This window comes from Elephantulus edwardii, unplaced genomic scaffold, assembly GCF_000299155.1.
Source record: "Elephantulus edwardii isolate Elephantulus edwardi_28Jun2011 unplaced genomic scaffold, EleEdw1.0 scaffold00014, whole genome shotgun sequence".
NCBI classification, from domain to species: domain Eukaryota; kingdom Metazoa; phylum Chordata; class Mammalia; order Macroscelidea; family Macroscelididae; genus Elephantulus; species Elephantulus edwardii.
Window position 1 is genome coordinate 29,336,256 of NW_006399764.1, and position 19,850 is coordinate 29,356,105.

The 19,850-nt window shown below is 50.1% G+C and overlaps 1 protein-coding gene across 3 annotated transcripts in view; it reads right to left on the reverse strand.

The window, feature by feature from the left end:
- SMARCA2 (SWI/SNF related, matrix associated, actin dependent regulator of chromatin, subfamily a, member 2) overlaps positions 1-19,850 on the reverse strand; it is a 191,004-nt gene that overhangs the window by 5,738 nt on the left and 165,416 nt on the right. For 2 of the 3 annotated variants that reach the window (XM_006881321.1, XM_006881322.1), the window contains 4 exons: positions 9,923-10,028; positions 9,176-9,277; positions 2,478-2,607; positions 494-636 (listed from right to left, as the gene is read on the reverse strand). In XM_006881321.1, the coding sequence (XP_006881383.1) occupies positions 494-636; positions 2,478-2,607; positions 9,176-9,277; positions 9,923-10,028 (481 nt within the window). Of the gene's footprint in view, positions 1-493; positions 637-2,477; positions 2,608-9,175; positions 9,278-9,922; positions 10,029-17,094; positions 17,149-19,850 lie in introns of all 3 variants that reach the window. The other variant, XM_006881320.1, reaches the window with a different exon arrangement.

Genomic DNA, 19,850 nt, shown 5'->3' on the forward strand with positions numbered 1-19,850 from the left:
GTGGGGGGTCTGACATGGGGGACAGGATGTAAGGATGAGATGTGGGGGGATAGGTTGTGTGGATAGGACGTGGGGAGACGAAACGGGGGACAGGCTGTGAGGACGGGATGTGGGGGTCTGACATGGGGGGACTGAATGTGGAGGACAGGATGTGAGGATGAGATGTGGGGGGATAGGGTGTGGGGATAGCACATGGGGGACAGGCTGTGAGGACAGGGCATGGGGGTCTGACATGGGGGACAGGATGTGAGGATGAGATGTGGGGGGATAGGGTGTGTGGATAGGACATGGGGAGACGAAACGGGGGACAGGCTGTGAGGACGGGGCGTGGGGGTCTGGACATGGGGGGACTGAATGTGGGGGACAGGATGTGAGGATGAGATGTGGGGGGATAGGGTGTGGGGATAGGACATGGGGGACAGGCTGTGAGGACAGGGCGTGGGGGTCTGACATGGGGGGCCCTGCACCGCCCCCTCCCTGCAGCCACACTCACGTTCTCGTCCTGTTCTTCGTCACTGTCGAAATCGCTCACCACGGGTTTGGATTTTCCTCGATTTGGCCTCTTCTTGCTTTTGCCTTTATCCCGGCCCTTCTCCTCTTTTTTGTTGAGCTTGATTTTCACCTTAACTGATTTTGCTGGAAAGCAAGCAAGCAGGTCAGGCGGGCGGCAGGGGGCAGTCAGGGAATCCGTGTCTAACCAGCCCCGCCGTCCCGGGTCCAGCCCGCTGATGGACACCCGAGCGTGGGAGGAGGGAGACCTGGGCGCCCAGAGACTCTCAGTGGCTGATTTTCTCAGAAGCAGATTGCCAGGCCTTTCTGCTGAGCCGCCCCAGGGGGGTCTGACCCTCCGACCTCCGGGTCAGTGCGGATGTTTCATTTTAGTGCATCTCTGTCATAAATGATAGGTGGTGTTGGCAGGACTTTGATAGAAAACGTATGTCTTTAACTGGTAGGTGCTGTCAAGTCCGTTTTTGACCTAGTGACCCCATGTCACAGAGTAAAACAGCCTCGTAGGGTTTTCAGACAGGAACTTCTACGGGAACAGAAGTTACACGTCTGTCAGGTCTTTCTCCTGTGTTGCTGCTCGATGGACTTTAACTCCCAGCCCCCAGGTTAACTGCAGAGTGCTTAAACCCTGCACCACTGGGGCTCCCTGGGAAAAGGGTCAGAGCACTGATAGTCAAAGGCACCAGTGAGCTATGAGCCGGGCCCTGTGCAAAGCCCTTTACAACCCTTTCCATCACCTTGGTATTTATAGAACGAGTGTAGTGGTACCATTGTTAGCATTTGGCTGTTAACAGAAAGGTTAGCGGTTCAAATCCCCCAGTGGCTCTGCAACCAACAATGTAGTAATAGAAAACTAATACCTGATACTTCAGAAAAAGGAGTCTCTTTTACAACTGATGGGTACACTACAGCCCTAGACTAACATTAACGCTGCTGTTGTTACGGGCCACCGAGTTAGAACTGACCCACAGCTAACCCTCCAGTGGGTTTTCAGAGGCAATTAAATGCACAGGCAGAGAACGCTCATCTTTCTCTCACAGAGCACCCAGTGGATTTGAACCCCACACCTTAAGGTCTGCAGCACAGCTTCTTCCCACTGGGCCACCAGAGCTCCCTAACATTAATACAGGGCTATTATTAAGGTAATGGGAGCTCAGGGGGTCTGGCGGTAGGAAGTTCTGCTGTCAACCCAAAGGCAGGCCAGGAGTCGGCTCCAACTTGACAACGAGAGAGAGAGAGACAGAGAGCGAGCTAGAGAGAGACAGAAAGATCTACCTTTTCTTTTCAACCATATCTTAAAGGGAAAAAAATCAGACTCTCTCTCAGTCCAGCAGTTATCAAATGAAGTCCTCTGGTTGCTGTCTCCCATCTGTTCCTGTAACCTATGGTGGACATACCCACCTTAAGCCACAACTTGTGGACAGTGTCAACTGTCTCTGGAATATTGATAACACCACATACTCTGGGACATGGTCGCTGACCAGTACAGCTGGACCAGAGAAGAGAGTGTAAAACCCCTCACGGTCTGCTGTCCTGCCCCTCCCCTGCAGAGACTCCCCCCAGTCTCGAGGGGAGACAGATTTGGGGAGCTCATGGCCCTGCCTCCTATATGCCAGCATATACCAATGTTTCTGCTTTCTCCGCCGAAACTTTCGTCTCTCGGACTGGTTTTTTTCCAGTGGCAACAGGCAGAGCCTTGGCTTTGCGGTCACAGTCCCATCAGAGAAAACACCTGATGACCTGCTTAGCCACAGGTGGTCCAGGAAACCCTGTGAGTGGTCTCACTCACCCGCGGGTCAGAACTGAACAGACGGCACGTGCAGATGAGGATGTGACCGGCGAGGACGCCACGCTGATGCCTGTTCTCAGCAACCGTGGAAACACCAGGCAGGCGAGCCCGCTGATGCCTGTTCTCAGCATCCGTGGAAACACCAGGCAGGCGGGAGACGCAAAGCCCTGGCTGGACTCACCCTCAGATTCGGACTCCTCCTCCTCTTCCTCCTCGTCCTCCTGGTTGCTCTCCTCCTCGCTCTCCTCCTTGGCGATCTTCTGCCGGGCGCTTTTAAACACCGACTGCAACACGATGGAATCTTCGTAGATCTGAAGGGTCAAAACAGCACCTCTTACACAGGGCCAGCCGGGGACTGCTCAACGGCACGGCACCTGCCCTTCCTGATCGGTTTGCGTTGTTGAAAATATACACAGCAGAACACGGCCAGATCCACTCACTTCTCTTTTTGGCTTAAGCACCATTTAACCATTCTCTTAGTTCCCACACCACATATACTACCTACACAACATGCCTCTTCAAATTCTACAACTCAATGTTTTTAAACAAAACAAACCAATTGTAATTAATACCTGTGAATGAATGGCTGGGAAAAAAAGCCAATGTGATGTAAAAACTTTCACTCAAATAAAACAGATTTTTTAAAAAATAAACAATTATTGTGGGGAAAGTATATATAAAATATTTGTCAATTCTGCGTTTTCCACATGGAGCATTCAGTGACACTGATGACATGCTTCACTCAGGCTGCCGTTCTCAGCCTCTCTCTCCATTAACAAGAACTCACTGTTCTCCACGATCTCCCAGTCTAATCTTTGCAATTGCGGTTGTTAATTTGATCGCATTTAGATACTTCATTAGAAGATCAAAATGTACTCAAAGCAGATAACATGTACCAACTAAGCTAAACTATTGCTTGGTTTAAAAAAGACGTTAGGGGTTATTTTCTATTCAAGGTTCATCAAGAGAGGATGGATGAATCACCAGCGGGCCATCCCATCCCCCACACTCCAGAAAATCTAGTTTGTAAAAACTCGAAACCCATCCCACACTTGCCCCTTTTTGACTAGCACTTTTCTATCTAGGTTCTCTTATCAGACTACATGCCCTTTTTACATAATGCATCCTTTTTTTAGTTCACTGGGTTTAGTAGAAAAGCCAACATCCACTCTAAATGTTTATGTGACGACCCAATGGCAAAACACCAAACCTAGATATGGGACAGACATATTTATTTTTACAGGAGAAAGAAGTCTATATAGAGTTGAAATATTTTGTGTGTTTTTATTTCAGGGCAGAGACAGAACCTCTGTAATATATCTGTTCATCTTAGATAACATTTTTTAAAAAAGATAAACGCTTCTTCTTTAAAAGATTTCATCAACTATTCTGTTGATGGTATGTGCCTTCACATTGGAACGGACAGTGGTTCCTCCAGCGGGTTTTCAAAGGCAGGAAACTGCACGAGAAGCAACTGTTGATCTATTTTGTGGAGCAGTTGGTGGATTTAAACTGCGTGCCTGAGCGAGTGCGGTGCAAGTTCTTGCCACTCTAACACTACCAAGTAAAGTAACTTTGAAAATGCGATTCTTCTTCAGAAGGTCTAGTGGTACAGCTCACAGCACGTGTGCTTTTAACCAAAGGGCAATTCTTCAATCAAACTGGAGACTTCTGGTACCAGCTTCATCACTAAGCTGACGTGCATCCACTCAACGTGTGCTTTGCGGGGCACGTGCCCAGAGAAAGCTATGCAGAGGAGCTGAAGGGACACACCGCTCACACACGGTCCTTGCTGTCTGAGACGATTGTAGCAGAGGTGGCCTCTGCATTCTGGAAAACGACCAGATGGACACCAACGAATGGCAAAGGCAGGGCGTCCTGCTGGAGAAGAGATTATCTCTGGGAGAGAGTGCTGTGGACGCAGACCTTGCAGAGACATCAGAGCTGAGGGCTGGAACTCATGTGTGACGAGGGCTGAGGAAGGAGAAGGACCAGAAAGGGGGCGAGGCCTGTTAGTGTCAACTTCCTCCTGTGACAGTTCACCATGGGAATGTAACTGGTGAAGGTTCTCAAATGGGCCAGACAGTATGTGGTCAACTTTAAACCTGAAGTCTGGCAGCTCGAATCTTCCCAGTGGTACCACGGAAGAAAGACCTGGCAATCTGCTTCCATGAAGATGACGGCTGAGAAAACCCTACAGCCCTCAGGAACACATGCAGTCTTCACAAATCAGGGGAGACTTGATGGCAACAAACGACAGCGTTTAAGACGTAGGGAAGCGGTGAAGGGCTGATAGGTTCTCTATTAATAATCACTACTTTTCAGTTGCATCTAAACCTACAATTATCTCAAAATGAGGTATACAGAGACTGCCAAATACTACTAGAAATGCAAAATCTAAAGAGGATAAAATTGATGCATGGAACATTCTAAAGATAAATCTCTGTGCATATAAAAAAATTTTCCAACAGGGTGAAAAGAAAACCTACAGACTGGGAACAAACATTTGGTAATTCCATCTCAGACAAGAGTCTTATGACAAAATTTACAGAATACCCCTGGGCCTCCACAAGAAAAAGACTGATAACCCAATTACAAAATGGGCAAAGAACATGAAAAGAATTTTCACAGAGGAAGATAACAGAATGGCAAACAGACACATGAAGAAATGCTCCAAATCACTGGCAATAAGAGAGATGCAAATCAAAGCCACAATGAGGTACCATCTCACTCCAGTAATAGTGGCAAAGTTTAACAGGGCAGCAAGTAATAGATGTTGGAGAGGACGTGGCAAGAAAGGAACTCTTATACATTGGTGTTGGGATTGTAAAATGGTGCAACCATTCTGGAAGGCAGTTTGGAGCTTCCTCAAAAAGCTGAACATAGAAATTCCATCTGACCCAGCTATTCCACTACTTGGAATATACCCTGAGAATATGAAGACTGAGGCACGTACTGAGATTTGTGCACCAGTGTTCACAGAAGCATTATTCACCATCGCAAGAACATGGAAACAGCCCAAATGTCCAACCACAAACGAATGGATTGAGAAATTATGGTACATTCACACAATGGAATACTATGCAGCATGCAGGAGCAATAAATTTGTAAATTATTACCTAACTTGGGAGGGACTGGAAAGGATTATGGTGAGTGAATGAACTCAGTCCCATAAGGATAAATATTGTATAAGACCCTTATTGTAGAATGAGTATAAAGATTCAGGAGGGGTGGGAGAGGCTGGAAGGAGAGGGATGTGGATGTACAGGGGGAGGGGGGATTAATTATTGGGTTGCACAATTTTATGGGTGGGAGGGTGAGGGAAATTGAAAGAATTTGCTCAAATTTATATTAGAATTTTGTAAATAAACTAGTAAAAAATAAAGTGCATCGGGGCAGCAGGTGTGCACAGGAGCAGGATGGCTGGACCAGGGTCTGCTCAGGTTGAGGGGCTGCTGGAGTAAAGTCAAAGAGGAAGTTCAGGTTTAAATGTCCCGGTGGCTGCCAGGCAATTCCAGTTCACAATCGCCCCTGGGTATCCGAACAGAACAGTGTCCACAGGGCCTCTAGCGGTTAGCTCTTTAGATGGTCAACCTTCCTTCTTCAGCCTCTGGTTGAGTTCCCACCACCAGGTTTTGGGTTAGAAGTCATCACTCTTCTTGATTGAAGGAAGACTCATCAACAACCATGCAGATGACACAACCTTGCTTGCTGAAAGTGAGCTGTCGCACTTGGTGCAGAAAATCAAAGACTGCACACAGCCTTCAATATGGGTTACATCTCAATACCAGGAAGATTAGTATCCTCACCACTGGACCAATCGGCAACATAATAATAGGTGGAGAAAAGATTTAAATTGCCAATGATTGCATCTTACTTGGATCCATAATCAACACTCTTGGTTAACAGCAGTCAGGAAACCAGGAGATGCATTGCACTGGGAGTTTGCAGTCAGGGACATCTCCAAATTACTGAGGTGCAATGATGTCAGTTTAAAGTCAAGGTGCACCTGATCCAGATCACGGTCTTTCCAATCACTTGGTATGTATTTGAGAGCTGGACAATGAATAAAGATGACAGAAAAAGATGCCCTTGAGCTGTGGTGTTGGAGAAGAGTACTGAATACACTCTGGACTGACAAAAGAGCAAACAGGTATGTCTTGGAAAAGTTGTAGTCTGGGGGGCTCCTTGGAGGCAGGATAGTAAAGCTTCGTCTCATATAATTCAAGCATGTTTTGAGGAGGGGCTATTCCTTGGGAAAGAATATCATCTTGGAAACGGGGGAGGGTCGGTGAAAGAAAGGACCCTCAACGAGATGGACTGACAGTGACTGCAGCGGGTGGGTTCAAGTGTGTCGGAGATGATGATGGCACAGGAGAGGACAGGGCTCAGATCTGTTATCCACAGGGTCGCTGTAAGTCGTACTTGACTCAGTGGTATCTAAAACCAACAAGGGCCATCACCCAGAGAGTCCTACGTTAGAGTACCACTCCAGAAAACAGTTTACAGACCTACATTCACTCTGAACAGTCCTGGCAGAGTCACTGAGAAAGAGAAACCCTTAATGAGATGGATTGTCACTGGCCACAACAATGACCGTCAGCAGCGAGGGAAGCCAGGCATGTGGCGCCTCAGGCCATCTCAGTGGTGAGGGGTGAGAATGTGGGCAGGGAGGACGCTCGTGGGGTGCGGAATGAAGTAGACAGGTATCATCACTGATAATGCCATGTTGATAGGCTGTTACGGTGAACTGTGGCCTTGGAACCAACTCATAGCTGACCATCAAACAGGTTTTCAGAGGCAGTGAATCGCATGGGAGGAGACTGCCAATCACCTTTCTCCTACAGAGCAGCGGGTAGATTTGAACCACAGGCCTTTGAGTTGCCATGAGGCCCCCCATGTTAATATGAGGAACTGAAAACCTCTGGCAGGGGCAAAAATCATCATCATTTACAAAAGGCTTCTTAGCCAACGCCTGGACTTTGTCTCTTGAGCGCTGACCTCTCTGAATTCTTGTTAAAGGCTGTGTCCAAGCCAGCAGACTTGCTGTGCGCTCCTGTCTCGGGCACGTCACCACTGTCACCAGTCGTTGAACTCGGAAACAAAGTCTGTTGTCACGCTCTGAGGATGCCCGCGTCCCTGAGCTTGTGACCGGGATGGATGTGAAAATACAGCAGGACCGGGCCAGAGGCTTGAGGAAGCTCACAGCAGCTTGGCACAGCATCGCCTGGTCAGCAGGACCGTGGCTGGCCATCTTTTCTTCTTCTTCTTCCCAGGAAACTCTGTGCCAGACATACTCCTGACAGTCAAATGGCTTGGAGTCGGAGTCAATGTGTCAGAGGAGAACTACGCCCCATGGGGTTTTCAGTGGATGATCTTCAGGAAGTGGATCACCACGCCTTTCTTCTGAGGGACCTTTGGATACACTCGAACCGCTAACCTTTTGGCTAGCAGCCATGTTACCTAGCAGTGGAGGTGACACAGCACAGAGATAGGCTGTGCTCTGTTCACAGGTCTGAACAGAAGTCCTCTTCATGGCACCTGTTAACCACTAAGATCACCACCCAAGGCTCCACAGACAGAAATATCCACAGGAGAAAGTCAATTCTTAGGAAAAGTTAGTGTAAGTGAAGTGAAATAAAGTCCTTTTCCTGGTTCTTTTAACACATTCCAAGGCACGTACTTCCCCTTAGACCTGCTCACGGAAGAGGAATAAGAATCACAACTGGCCTGATAAGGCTTTTCTTACAGCACTGGAGGGAGTGAAGGAGCCTAGGTAGTGCAGTGGTTAAATCACTCAATTAGTAACTAAAAGGCCAGTGGTTCAAATGCAACAGCAGCTCCAGGGAAAACAAACGAGGCAGCCTCCGTCCATACCGATTCACAGCCTCTCCAGGGCAGCTACAAGCCAGAAAGCACAGGACAGCAGTGGGCATGGGGCCTCCTGCTCCGGGGTAGAGGCCGTAGCTTTCACCCTACATTCTGTTTTGTTTTAAATTGCAGCAGTTTCAAATCCTAGTGCCAGGCTACAGTCAGAAAAATGAAGGTAAAATATCATCAAATACATAATCTCGATACGAGCAGAAAACCTGCAGTGCCTCTAAGCATCACCTTAAATGTTTTAATTGAATTCTTCCTCTAATTAGAAGCCAAGCCTTGAGGGAAGTATGAGGAGGAATTGGCATAGCTCTGGTACAAAGGAGCTCATGGTAATTTGAAAATGCCAAGGCTTCAACGAATGCCCCTGGGGAGCAGAGAATACAGGTCCTCCACCCCTTTTTCTTCTGCCAGGGTGGCAGCAATGATTCAAGTGGCAGGAATGGAAAGACTTCGCTGAAAAGAACACTAAAATAAAACAAAAACCTCTGATGCTGTGAGGCTGTGCCGGACTCACTGTGGTCCTACAGGGCACAGCAGAACTGCCCTGAAGGGTTTCAAGACAAGAAATCCTTTTTAAAAAGGAAAAAAGAAACCCCAACAAACCCGTCCCAACTTTCTAGAGTGCTTTTGATCAAAGTGTACAGAGCAAATCGGCTTTCCATTCGATGACCCATACACATTCTGTTCTGTGACACTGGCTGCCTCAACGTAACAGCACACTTCGCACCCCTGCCCTGTTTCCTCTATCCACTCGTCACTCTGTCCTATCCTTTCCCATCTTGTCGGCTCTGTCCCTGGACCAACGTTTCCCTTTTGGTTTGCTCTGGGTGACTGCTGTAATAAGTACTGTCTCCATGATGTAACTGCTTAAAAGGCTGCAAATGGATTAGAACCATTAACCTCTTGGTCAGGAGCCCAATCAATGTATTACACACTTGCTCCCTGAGCTCCTCTGAGAGAACACAGACACTCTGAAAGGACAGTCCACTGAAGACAGACCTGGGAGCCCTCCAAGTTGAAGGTCTGAGCATTGTGGCAGAGAAGCATGACGTCCTTCTCCAGGTCCCCCAGGCTCCGGTACTTGTGGTTACGGATTCGTTCCTAGAGAAGTCGGGGATGAAGCAGAGGAGGAAGAGAAGACACAACCATCATTTCTGGGTTCACAAAGCCGGGCTCCCCGTCTGTCTTCACAGCATCAGAAGCTGTTACCACCCAGGGGAGCCCCTCACAGGGAACCCCTGCATTAACTGTCCTCTGGTAAGGGGAGAGGGAAGAGGGTGGAGAGAAATCGGAGAGATCTTCAATAAAGTACAAGACGACATAACAGGAGCGCTCCATCTCACAGCCATGATCACATTAAAGGACCAGGATTCCCTGGCTAATTCCCTGACAAATCCTGGGTGGGGGTCACTGGCAGCCAGAGGGGACCACGGGCTTATGGTCTCTGAAGAAAGATGCATCATCTCCTCTGTGATTTACAAAGTCAAAGTCACTGTGGTGGAGGTGGAACTGACTCACAGCTGACCCTCCAGCAGGTTTTTGAGGCTGGACTCGCACAGGAGGAGACTGTCTATCTTTCCCCTATGCAGCTGCTGGTGGTGGATTCGAACCACCAGAGATGCCACCTTTAGGTTAGTTCAACTCCTTACTGACTAGGCCACCTGCGACCGACTTTACAACAATGAGTTGAGTTCTTGAGTTTATTCACTTAAACGGGGAAAAGAAGTTTGTGAACAAAACAGTTACCTTTATTTTTTTGAAATCCACGGGCTTCCTAATTAATTCGTAGTATTCGGGAAGTTCTTTCCTGGAAGGTAACTGGATGAAGACTTCGCTGAGCTGCCGCCCTGAACTGTGGGGTGCGGGGTAAAAAAAAAAAAAGACAAACACAAAGAAAACAAAACAAAACAAAAAATCAAGCACCCCTGAGGAGGATCATTTCCAGAAAACTTCAATCGAACAAATTACAGCCACGCAGACAGACACGAAACCAGCCTCTGTGGAGTCGGTTTGACTCACAGCAACCCAGCGTGTTCAGGGTAGAACCGAGCTCCACGCAATTTCTGGAGATGGATTTTTTTCCCACCCAGGAGATTGCCAGGCCTTTCTTCTGAGGTGCTTCTGGGTGGACACGAACCTCCAACCTTAAGTGCCAACTATCTGTACTACTCAGGGTTTGTGCACAGAGACATGGGGCTCATTAAACCAAGGACAACCCATAAGTAGACTGGAGGTTAAAAGCCCCTAGTACTTACTTCAAAGTCCCATTACAATGTCCTGAGCCCCCCACATCCAGTCCACATACAATGTGTGAAAAACCCACCGTACATTTCTTTTTTTCCAAGCTAGCTTCGGGTTTCATTTTGACAGAAATATGCGAAATAATCTAATACAACCCAAAACTGCATTTGTAAATGAGAAATAATGTGAGTTTGTGAAACAAAACCCAGAGACGATTTCCATACTCCTTTGTCCTCAAATTCACTCCCCGGTGAGGAAGGGAGTCATTCAAAATAACATGCTAGAATATGTTCTAGAAATGCAAATGAAAAGCTTTTGTGCAGACGAGAGACTGCAGGGTTCCTTGGTCGTGTTCTTGCATTTTTCACACGGCAGCCACACTCATACCTTGGTGATTGTGTGCCTGAAAAAGCCCCTCCTCCTGCCCAAGTGTACTTCTCTCTCCCTCCCCGTGTGCGCAGAGTGTGTGTGTGCGTGTATGCAGCAATTTGTGCAGAAAAAGGCTAAATGCATTTAACAAGTGCAGGTGTCTCGTGATCCTCAGCTCAGGGCTGTGCCTTCCTCTAAACTCAACTGGGATTTCATCGCACCAGCTCTCAGAGGCACAAATGCCTAGCATTCTTCAGCTGGGAAGCAGGGAACTACAGGGCGTCCACAGGAGCAGTGAGCATCAGTTAGTCCTTGAAGCAGACGTGGTTAAAGGAACAGAGGTATTCATAACTCGGCCTCAAGACCCCAATATTGGGCTCGCTCTGTGTAGATCAATAATAGCTTTCAAGGTAATATGGAGTCGTTCTACACACACACACACACACACACAATCTCACAGCCCTCCCTTTAAGATGCCACACCTCCCAGTCCTTTGTCAAGAAAGAAATGCCAAAAAGAAAGAAAGAAAATCAGTGTTTGAGAGGGCGATTCTGGGACATGCAGCGGCAGAGCAGGAATGACAATCCGCTGTTTTCATCCCCCGTCCCAGTTGTATAATTAAAAAATAATCATAAAGACAGTTATCATAAAAAGGCATGCGCAGTAACTCACACAGTTGCCTAGCAACTGGTGGGGAACATGCCGGAGTGCAAAGGGGCTGCATAAATTAGCCGAACACCCTGTGGAAAGCACGGGCGGGCTTTTCTGCTACACTGGGTCACTGTTTGGTTTTATTTTATTTTTTAATGCATACATGGGCCTCATGAATGCTAAAGCCGGGGAGAGGGCGGGGTGGGGGGGGCTCTGCAGCCTGAGGGTGCCGGGGAACCAGGCTTTTCTGTGATGGTGGCAAGAGCTGAGGTGTGCATCCTCCCTCTGCCAGCATCTCTGGCCCCCTTTTCCCAGGTTGAGAGGTCCCTTTGTCCCTCCATAAATCACAGCCTGCAGTCGGCGACACACGCTGTCTTGTATACTGTCATCCTTGGCACAGTTTTGGGACTGCGCTCTCCTCTCACTGATTCTGAGATCTCAACACAGGACCGTTTTACCTGTTTGAAAAACAAGACATCTGCAAGGCCACATGAGGGACATGGGAATCTTAAGCTTCCTGTGTTCTGTTCAGTGACTCAAATTCTTCAAGGCCTTTTAGCTCTCAGTCAGGGCCGCTTGGTGACCCTCAGTTCCACACTAGGCCCCCTGGTGACATCCTGGAGGTGTCATTTTCGGCACCACCAACAGATGGTGTCATTTTTCTATCGACAGATTACAAGCCCATCTTTGCTTTGTACAGCGGTGAGTGGCAGTGCTGTCAATTTTGATATGGACTAAAACTGCCTCATGGGGTTTCTGAGGCTGTGCTCGGGACAGGAGCAGAGCTATAGGTGGGATTGAACTGTCAACCTTCTGGGTAGCAGCTGAGTACCTAGCTGTTCTATCACCAGGTCACCTCTCCTGCATGTTGCTGGTGAACAAGCAGCAGCTGGAGGCAGACACAGCTACTGGTCTCTGCTCATCTGGGCAGAAGGAAAGAAGGGACCCCAAGATTCGGAAAAGATGTGGGTCCACCAGACTAACAGCCTCCACAAGCCACGTCCTCATGGTCCGAGATCAGAACTAGATGGTGACCCACTGACCACAACTGACCATTCTGATCAGCGTCACTGCAGGGGGACGCTGAGAGAATGACAGAAAAACGTGGAGGAGAAGTGAAATTCCTAAAAAGCCAGACTTACAGGCTGGTTGAGACTAAGAAGCTGCTCAAGATTATTTCCCTAAAACAATGTTTAAACCTCAACCTGAAATTACTCCTGGAGGTTTTTAAGATAAAAGACTGGCCCATAAAAGAAAGACTACCATCCATGAGTGGGAGTTCTCGTGGCCCAGTGGCAAGAAGCTGTGCTGCAATCCTGAAGGCACGTAGTTCGAATCTACCAGCTGCTGAAAACCTGCTGGAGGGAGTTCTGGTGGCCTAGTGGCAAAAAAGCTGCACTGCAATCCCAGAGGTATGCGGTTTGAATCCACCAGATGCTCTGCTGGAGAAGGAGGGACAATCTCCTCCTGTACCAGTCAGATCTGATTTGATGGTACACACACAAAAGATAATAAAAAATAAAATTTTTAAAAAATTTAAAAAAACCCCAAACCTGCTGGAGGATTAGCTGTGGGCTGGTTCCAACTCTGTGATACACAAACAACATCCGTGAGTACTGAATCTCTTAAAGAAAACCAACCATAAGGAGATAAAAAGGTCACCAGCAATCACTCTACCGCAAAGATGTGATGTTACAGGAGCAGGGAAACTAGAGTACTAGAAACGGAACCACCAGACAGAATAAGAAAAAATGAGATGTGGAGAGTGACACAAGCAAGGTCATTGGTATGTAGAAACTGTTTAATGGCAAACTACTTTACAGTGGGGCATCTAACCTTAAAAGCAAGAAAATATTAAACAAATAGATGTTCAGACCAGTGAGACCAAGATAGCAATGTCTAAGAGGCAGAGAAGGTGCAGAAGTCTTGGTCTGAAGCTCGAGAAAGGGCAAACCTTTTAAGGGGAACAGTTCATAGCTATATGTGCTTTTAAAGAAGCGGGCTGCACGTCCTGAGACTCAGGGCCAATACTAGAACATGAGAGAAGCTGGGGCTGTCAAAGTTAACTGACCCAGGTACTCGGCGGGCACAGTGGTTAAGTGCCTGGCCTCTGATGGAAAGCTTGGCAGTCACGTCCACTAGCTATTTCGTGGGAGGCGTGTGGTAGTCCTTCTGCCACAAGCACCACGGCCTGGGAGCCCCTCTGCTGTTTTCTACGTACCAGGGACCCGGAACCCACCCAGAGCTGACCCTCCAGCGGGTTTTCAGAGACTGTAAATCACACAGAAGAATACCGCTCATCTTTCTCCCACGGAGCAGCTGGTGGATTCAAACTGCAAACATTTGGGCTGGCAGCACAATTACTTACCGCTAAGCCACCAGAGCTCCCTGTGAGAGTCCTATAAGGCGATTCAACGCTGTCCTACAGGGTTGTACGAGTTAGAAATGAAGCGACAGCACTGGGTTTGGTTTTTGGGGTGTCCCATCCTCCCACTCCCAACCTTCTCCTGAGAACAGGTCATTGCCACCTGCTGCGATCCCAGCGCCCAGCCATGGACACCCCATGGACAGTGGGATCTTCAGCCTCTCCAACAGATGACATGGCTTTCTGACTGATGGTTAGAAGCCCCTCTTGGCTTTGCACACCTGTGCCTGGCACACTCTTCCTTTCAGCCATGGTTTTTGGTGGCAGTGGGTGACAAGGAGTAGAGTGTGACCAATTCAGGGGAAGAGTTCTCAACCTCCATGCGAGAGACTTGGGTTTAATTGCCCGCTGAAGCACCTTATGTGTTCTGCACCCTTTGACCCTGGAGTCATGTGTGTTTCTCAGAAAGGGCACAGTTTTCCGCCAAGCATCCACACTAGGAACGTCCACCTACTTGTGAAAACTCAGCCCTGAAATCCTCAGGCCAGGAGGACGTGCACAATGGCCCAGGAGCTATCTGAGAAGTCTTCTTGTGACAGCTGGTTTTCCAGCTTCACATTTCTCCATCTGGACAGGCAGCCAGGATACGTCCCCCTTCTCTGCAAAATGGCCTTTGCTTCCCTTTGGGACAGCCTTGCTCCTGGGACCCCCCCAAGGCCAATGGCCAGTGACTCCTTTTATGACTCCCCCACTAGTCCAGACCTACTCACTCGCCTCTCCATGACTAAGGTCCTTTATCATTTCACCTTCTGATACGTATTTCCCTGTCCTGAATAAGAGCTCATCTTCCATATGAACAAGGAATTCTCAACAGAAACGTTCCACGGAGAACAACCCCACTGCTGTCTCGCTGGGTCTAGTTCACAGGCACCCTCCACTGCACTTCTGAGGCCCCGGGTCTTCACAGGAGGAGAACGCCCATCTTCCTGCCACAGAGAGGCTGCTGGATTCAAACCCCTGACCTTACAGACAGCAGCCCAACTCACAGTTTACCCAAGTGGGTTTGTTATTCAAACAGACCAGTAAAGTCTGGTGTTTGCAGTTTCCATCCCCAAAGTCAAATCCAGACCTCATTCTGGTGAAAATGGAGCGTGACTCCTGACGCATCTCAGCAGACACTGTGATCTGTCTGGCTTCCATTATCGATCAGTGTTTACCAAACATCACCTCACTACCACCGAAAAATAGCAAAGACTGGCATCCTTGTCACCGTAACCCCCTGTGGTCAGGTGGGAACCGACCCATAACTGACCCTCCAGCGGTTTTCAGAGGCTGTTCATCATGCAGGAGGAGTGTCCACGTTTCTCCTGAGGGGCAGCTGGTGGATTTGAATCACCTGTCTCGGGGTTGGCAGCGCAACTCCCTACCCACTGAGCCATCGAGCTTCCCCTTCCTTCACTGCATTTGTTGACAGGCACTGTCGAGTCGGAACCAGTCCACAGCTGACCCTCCCACAGGGTCTCAAAGGCAGTAACTCACACAAGAGGAGGTTCCCTATCGTCTCGTGGAGCAGTTAGTAGGTCACAGCCTGTGGCCATGGACTTAGGACGGACCACAGTGGCCTCACGTGCCGAGAAGAACTGTACTCCGCAGGGTTTCAAGGCTGTGACCTTCCCCATGTGGAGGTGGAGGTGGTTGTTATGAGCTGTCGACTGGCCTTGCAACCCACAGCGACCCTGAAGCCTGCCCTGTCCTGGGCCAGTCTGATTCCGAGACACCCACCTCCATTGCCCCCATCACTGGACCAATCCATCTCATCCATCCCTGGCTGATGGCCAGGCCTTTCTTCCAAGGTGCCCTGGGGTGGGTCTAAAGTATCAGATTCTGGTTATTAACCGAACGCTTAACTGTTGGTACCATCCTAGGCCTCCTCATGGTGGACACAGATACAAGGCCACCCCCTCAGGTTTTTAGATCCTTACTTAAAGAATGTTACAGCCAGATAACAGTATACACTCTGAAATTCAGAGTCCAGCCTCAATTCTTTGCCTTGGCCTTAGAATGGGTCCTACGCTGCTGGCCAAAAAAATAAAAAAGATGGAAAGGGCATTATTTGGCCAACTGACCAAATGAGAGTACAGATGGCAAAAATAGCTTAGTGATATTAAAAAAAAATGCAGGCTGCCTCAGCGTAGGAGGCAGGGGAGGAGAGCGCTGCTTCTGTTCCATTAACACCTGCAGAAGCTGAGGGTTTGGTCCGAGACCCCAGAGAGGACGGAACACCCAGTAAATGAGTCTCGGGAAGCGTGTGGTTCCCCAGCACCCAGACAAGTGATCCTAACACACTCCCTAGTGTGTGAAGTGAGCATCCCAAGATGAACAAGCCCCGATACTGTGAGGATGACCAACAGGGGACACAGATGCCACGTGGGCACATGCGGCTGGAAAACCTGCTCCACGCACGCCTGCCACAGACCTCTAACAAAGCAGAGAGCAGATCTGCAAAGCGCAATGTCTGCCTGTTCTCCAGAGTCCCTCCCGGCTGATCCTGAAGGATGCTAAGCGCTGCAGCCACCTGCAGGTTGACAGGTAAGATCAGGCCCAGTGCAGCAGGCAGACCCAGGAGTCACACCTGGAAGCCCTGAGCCACGTGCAGACAGAAGACCTGCGTGCCCTGTCCCTCCGAGACAAGGCCAGTCCTGGGCTGCAGCCACAGAGGCCGTTGCCTCCTGCAGGTTCCACAGGACCTCGAGCGCCCGCAGGCACTGGACATCAAGTCTCTCCCCCCGGGCAGCACAAGCTGGGTGGCCCAGCACATCGAACCAACAGAAACCAGCGTCCCAAAGCGCCAGGCCTCGCCACCAAGCACATCTGCAGAATCCAAACCCCACTGCTGCCCAGTCGATTCTGACTCACAGACACCTGGAAGGAACGAGACGGACCACCCCGTGGGGCCCCAAGGCTGGACGTGCATCTCTACAGGACCACGCTGCCATGTCACCTCCCCGCAGCGATGGGTGGGTTCGAACCCCCAGCCTTTTGGTTCTCAACAAGGTGCTTTAACCACAGCACCAACAGAGTCCTCCTTGCTTGTAGAATGGACACAAATACAACGAGGCATATGCCACGTCCCGAGGCCGGCAGGCACCCCAGGATCCCAGCCTCCGTCCCAGCCCAGAGGAGAGGCGACGGGGAGTACAGAGCTTGCCCAGGTGACCTGTGACCCATCGGGCCACTGCATGAACCAAGGGTACCTGTGTTTAGAGACACGCCATACAAGACAGATCCTGACCTGTTTCCTTCTATTTCCAACTGAGAATTACCGGGCACCTTCTCCACGTTATACCTGCGGTAGAGTAGAAAGAACAGTGGTGTCAGAAGACCCGGGTTCTCGTCCCGGCCCTCTGTGGCCTCAGCTGGGCTGATGGGGAAACTCGGTTCACCTCTCTGACCCTCAGTCTCTTCATCTACCTGCCAGGATTGGCTGGGGAGACCACCTGGGGTTGCGTATGGAACCTCATTATGAAAAAACATACCGTTCTCAAAAAAAAACCCCGAAAATAAATGAGGGAAAAAAGGAAATTTTTCCCCCACACACTCAAATGCCCCTACGTGGCCCCCCTTCCCACCATACTTGTTCTTCCGCAGGTTAAGACACACCTGAGCATACCTGCGCCGGACGCAGTGGGGGGAACGCCGCTAAGTGCCGGGGCCTGTCACTGCAGTGAGGCTGTGTGAACCCCTGAGAGCCCTGGCCGTTGCTGGGAGCACAGAGAGGGGAGGCGACCACATTAAATGGGACGCTCTGTTACAGCATCCTGCCCACAGAAGGTGCTAGAACACTCACTTGCCTGAAGAGAGGCCCCCTGAAGAGACCTCTGAGCGGGTCACAAGGAGGGAATCTCAGCCACCACCCAAGGCCTCCAGGGAAGACCCTTTAGCTGAGAGCTTTGAAATGGCTTTGCTGGTTTCTCCTACTTTGTGGGGGCAGCTGAGGGGGCAGCTGAAGAGTTTGACAATTTCAGGAGTTCTGTGGCACTCAGCGAGGTGACCGTCTGGATGAGACGCAGTAAAGGGGACCACTTACAGGAGACCCTCATGCGGTGATCTTCTAAATGGACCCCTCAGTGAGGTGCACTACCTTAGATGAGGACTGGACTCTTCATGAGGTGAGACACCTGAGTAGATGAGGCCCTCAGTGAGGTGAACCTTGTAGATGGGGCCCTCAATGCCATGACCCATCCAGAGGGCCCACTCCGTGAGGACAGCTCCCCAGGCACGCATAGCCTGTGTCTGGTCACCAGGAATCCCTCTGACCCTCCGGCCCCAGAGCTGCCTCCTCTCAGTCACAGGACAGCAGCAGACCTGGCCGAGAGGACACACACGGGTCACGTGGTGAAGGCTGGACGTGTGAGCCACAGTCGAGAAAGAACGGAGTGGAGGGGTGGAGGTCAGACACAGAAGGAACAGCTGGGGTTTGGAAAGCAAAGTGGAAAAGTCATAGGGGCTGAGGAAGCAAAAACTCTGTTTCTGATGCTGGAAACTCTGGCATCAGACAAGCCCAAGGAAATTCTAGAACATTCTTAAGGGATAACATAACCAGGTGTGCACCTAAGAAGGAGGCCAGAGGAGGAAACTGGGGATGGGGGTGCTAGGGGGTGGTGGCCGCTGCCCGAGCAGGAAGGGGCCGTCAGAGTCCTGAGGGGAGCTGGTGTCTGAGGGCATGGCATGAAGGAGTGAACTGTTGAGCTGAGGAAACGGTAACGCTTCCCCTTGGGGCACTGGGTCGGTGGTGGCGTGAACAGTGGGGACAGACACCGGGGCCCCTCACCTCACCTCAGAATGTACGGTCGTGAGGACAACTGACTACCACCAATCAGATCCTGGGCGTCCTACCTCCCGGTCCCCTGAAATGATTCCGTGAAAAGACAGGTGCGCTTCTGGGGTCTGAGACAGATGATGGGTCAGTGGGACCGAGAGGCTCCGTACAAAGTCCACTAGTCAGACCCCTTTCCTTCAACTGATGCTGGGGGGTGTGGGGGAGGATACAGGGCCACTGTGCCCACCAGCTGCCTGGGCAGAGCAGGGCTGCCGACATACCTCACATGACCTGGCTGTCTGAGAAAAGGCAGGCTGCCCCCAGCATGTTCTAGACAGACAGTGTGGACACTGGCACAGGCAGTCCACGCAGGGTGGAAGGCGTGGGGCGATGGGCAGTGTGGGGACCCTCGGAATGAAGACAGACTTTCGCCCCCACTCCAGCTAAAGCACCAGGGAGCAAGACAGCACTTCCAACCACAGCCCGCCCTTCTTAGAACCCAACACTCCCGGGTGGTGTCACCAGGAGCCTTCAGCCACGTACTAAACTGAGGGAAAGACTGCCAATCACTTTTGGGGGGTGCGTGAAAGAAAGAAGCGCCTGGAGCTGCCTCAGACGCAGGGCACCCCTGAACGGATTGCAGCAGAAGCGTGCCCCATGGCAGTGACAGCGGGTGAATTTTGGGACATTAATCATTGGGCTTGTCTTCCACCGCATCTCTGGGTGGGTTTGAACTTCCAACCTTGCCGCTAGTAGCCAAAGGCATTAACCACCTGCATTGTTCAAAAAACTTGAACTTGATGCCATCATGTCAATTTCAACTGAGTGAGCCTATAGGCTGGTGCAGAATTGTCCAAAAGGCCACAGGGCTGCCCAGGGAGCAGTCCACAAAATAGTCCACAGGGCAGCCCACAGAATAGACCACAGGGCAACCCACGGAACAGTCCACAGGGAGACCCACAGAACCGTCCACAGAACAATTTACAGGGCAACCCACAGAACAGACCACAGAACCGTCCACAGGACAACCCACGGAACAGACCACAGAACAGATCACAGGGCAACCCACAGAACAGTCCACAGAACAGCACAAAGGGTAGTCCACAGAGCAACCAGTGAGTTCAAACCACTAATTTTCTCATTTAGCAGTTCCATAATTAAGGTGTCTCTCAGGCCCTTTTTCACCACCCAGAGACTCCTGAACTAGTCAGTCCCTCGAGCTCCGGCAG